This window comes from Alosa pseudoharengus, unplaced genomic scaffold (assembly GCF_046254945.1).
Source record: "Alosa pseudoharengus isolate Yale_2024_CS ecotype anadromous, Long Island Sound unplaced genomic scaffold, YU_APseudo_1.1 YU_APseudo_1.1_scf_3, whole genome shotgun sequence".
Classification (NCBI taxonomy): Eukaryota; Metazoa; Chordata; class Actinopteri; order Clupeiformes; family Clupeidae; genus Alosa; species Alosa pseudoharengus.
The window spans coordinates 16,719,210-16,722,366 of record NW_027468718.1 but is presented as its reverse complement, the minus strand read 5'-3'; the positions used below and the strand labels follow the sequence as shown (position 1 = coordinate 16,722,366).

Genomic DNA, 3,157 nt, shown 5'->3' with positions numbered 1-3,157 from the left:
GAGGGAGATAAACCTACTGTAGTGCACTGACACTTCACCTATGAGCAGAGCTGTATAATAAAAAATCAAAAGAGAAGAGGAAAAAAAAACAATCCTCTGCAATATGCTTGATAGTGAAAACAAACACTGCAACAAAAGCCGGTCATGCTTGTAACCTCAGCTGTTCCATCATGTGTGGGTGTGTGTGCGGACATCTCTCCCGCTCTCTTGTTCCCGACTTCTTAAAACACAATTTGTTAAAGGGAGCGTCGGCGTGGCCGTGGCAGCGGCGGGCGGGCGGGCGGGCGAGCGAACGCCTGGGCATTCTTGACGGACGGCCAACCATAACGCCCCTTTATCGCGTCGATGTAAAACAGACAAATAAACAGCGCCGCAGCTGCCACAACACCGGGGTCACCGGATGAAAGGCACAGAGATGCTCTGGGCGGATGCGTTCCACATGTCTCCACGTCTGGGCCTCGTGCGCCAGGACATGCCATGTGCCCAACATCTTACTTTCATAACACCCTGAAATCAAACACAGAGCAGGTCTCCCTCCCTCCCTCCCCATGCACAGCAAGGAAATAACAAAGAATGTCAGTGCCAATTAAACAGAAGTATTAATGAGTTGTTTCGTCAGCCGGATATCAAAACCAGGAATCGTCTTTTATTAATTCCACCATGTGCAAGACTGTAGGCTACTGCATCATGCAATAAATATCACCACACACCACATGTGTGCACATACACACACACACAGACTAATGTGCACCATGTATACACACACACACACACGCACACACACACACACTTCTTTATTTAGCTGTTAGTCTTCTGTTTCTGTTCCAGTTTGCGGCGCAGCATGTTGTAGTTCTCCCTCGTCCCCGGTGTGCTGGGGTCTAGTTTTAGGGCCTGTTCATAGTGTCTTTTGGCCAAGTCCAGTTTTCCCCAGCGATGGTAGAGAACGGCTACAAAACATCACAACGCAACCCCGTTAGCCTGAACTCAAAGACACACACACAGACTTCCCTTTGTATTCACTCTCCATATTAAAAAAAGAGAGAGAATTTCCAGTTACTTGTTTATGTTGAACCCAGATTTCTCAACAGTGTTGGAGAATAAAGGAGCAACTGTGTCTAACTTGAAAACATGTCTTACCAAGATTGCCATGGCAACTGGCAGCACTGGGATTGATCTTGAGAGCGTGTAAGAAGAAACCTTCTGATTCCTGAAATAAAGATCAACCACTGGTGATGCTTTTTTTTACTGATCCAATTCCCATTAGAGGTGTTAAAACAGTATCAATAAAAAAATTGAGTACGAGAGGTACGTAAGCTCAGTAGTGTGGTCTTCACTGCAGTACACACACTTCAAAAGACTAACAGGAGTGATGTGAAACGTCTTTAAAAAAAAAAATGCACATCAAAAAAGTGAATAGCTTGCATGACACTAATGCAATCATTTGGGATGACGTTTACCTCGTATTTTTGCAGCTTTCCCAGGACGTTGGCTAACGAGAACATGATCGTGGGGTCATGGGGCAAAATCTTCAAGGCCTCTCTGCCAATCACCTCGGCTTGATCCAGGTTACCTGAACAGACAGTAAAAGACGACAAAAAATATGAACAAGAAGAACACTGCAAAAAAGTGTGTGTGTGTGTGTGTCTGTGTGTGTGTATGCCTGTGGTCATTCCCAGAGGCTCATATGACAAACCACAACCAAGTGAATCCTCCCAATAACAAAACCCATCAGACACCTGAGGCCTTCCCCAAACAGAAATCGCCCATATAGAAACTGGACTGAGGCATCGCTACCCTAACAGCAACCATATCCCGTTAAACAAACCTTGTAGGATGTCATCACGGACTCTCCCCACACTAACTAACAGCCACAGAGCCCTGTGGGGTTAGAGAGAGGTGCGGTATAGTCTAGGAGAGAGAGAGGTGCGGTATAGTCTAGGAGAGAGAGAGCGCGCTCAGGGCCCCAGAGCCCTGTGGGGTTTGAGAGAGGTGCGGTATAGTCTAGGAGAGAGAGCGCGCTCAGGGCCCCCCCCGAGTCCGGGTGCCCTCATTTGTCAGGGGTGTCCAGGAGGGAGTTTTTCCCCTCTCTTCACACACGGAGGCACGGACCGCTGCCCTAATTAGGGGTCAACACAAAGGGCCGCTGATTCATTGATCCACGTGTCAAAAAAAAAGCCCCCACCCTCTTCCCCCCCTCTAGTCTGGCCTGGTCAGACTAGACCGGCAGCCCGGACACACCGCATCTGAGATGGCTGCTGCATGCTGACCAGCTGAGGCAGGGGTGGGGAGGGAGAGAGAGAGAGAGAGAGAGAGAGAGAGAGAGAGAGAGAGAGAGAGAGAGAGAGAGAGAGAGAGAGAGAGAGAGAGAGAGAGAGAGAGAGAGAGAGAGAGAGAGAGAGAGAGAGAGAGAGAGAAACAGACAGGAGGAAGGGAGAAAGGAAGAAAGAAGAAAAAAGAGAGGGAAAGAGACAAAAGGAGAGGGGGAAAGGGAAAAGTGAGAGAAAGGGGGAAAGTGAGGGAGAGAAAGAGAGAGTCCAGCCAGTGTGTGTGTGTGTGTGTGTGTGGGGGGGGGGGCATGACTCACGCTTGGCGATTCCAACACCTCATCACTGCTTGCTCAGCTTCATCCTCCTCCGAGGGGAGAGGCAGAGGAGGAAGAGGAAGATGAGGAGGAGGAGGAGGAGGAGGAGGAGGAGGGAAGCGCATCACAGGAAGGCAACTTAAAAGCCCCAAAAGGGGGGAAATTCATTTTCAATTTTTAGCCCATTTATTCCGGAAGAGTCTCTCAGGGAAGGAGGAGGATGGGCAGGACGGGAGGGAGGGAGTGGGGGCAAGCCGGTGCCAGGCTCTTTATTCGGGGGGATATTGGACTCTGCCAAGGCACTCCGGGGAGAAGGGGGCCCGGCTGGCAGAGGATGGCATCTGACAAGAGTGGAGAAAAGACGACACACACACACAAAACAAAAGACGAAAACGAAAAAAGAGAGAAAGAGGCACTTCTGTTTGTGAAGCGCGGCATTCTCCACACGGCGGGGAAGAGTGCCTTTAAAAACAACACACACAAAGCTTTTAATACATAAATTTCAAGCATTGCTGATTCCTGCTCTTCCGGTCTAATCATATTCGATGCTTACAACCCACTTTCCCCCCCCTTCCC

At 49.3% G+C, this 3,157-nt stretch overlaps 1 protein-coding gene across 1 annotated transcript in view; it reads right to left on the bottom strand.

Moving 5' to 3' along the window:
• Nucleotides 1–626: 626 nt before the first annotated feature.
• The window catches only part of tmtc4 (transmembrane O-mannosyltransferase targeting cadherins 4), a 16,119-nt gene continuing 13,588 nt past the window's right edge, over nucleotides 627–3,157 (bottom strand). Inside the window, exons 16-18 of the mRNA XM_076263395.1 lie at nucleotides 1,458–1,570; nucleotides 1,138–1,207; nucleotides 627–947 (exon numbers count right to left, since the gene is read on the bottom strand). Of these exons, the coding sequence (XP_076119510.1) occupies nucleotides 799–947; nucleotides 1,138–1,207; nucleotides 1,458–1,570 (332 nt within the window). The 3' untranslated portion in view covers nucleotides 627–798. The remainder of the gene's footprint in view (nucleotides 948–1,137; nucleotides 1,208–1,457; nucleotides 1,571–3,157) is intronic.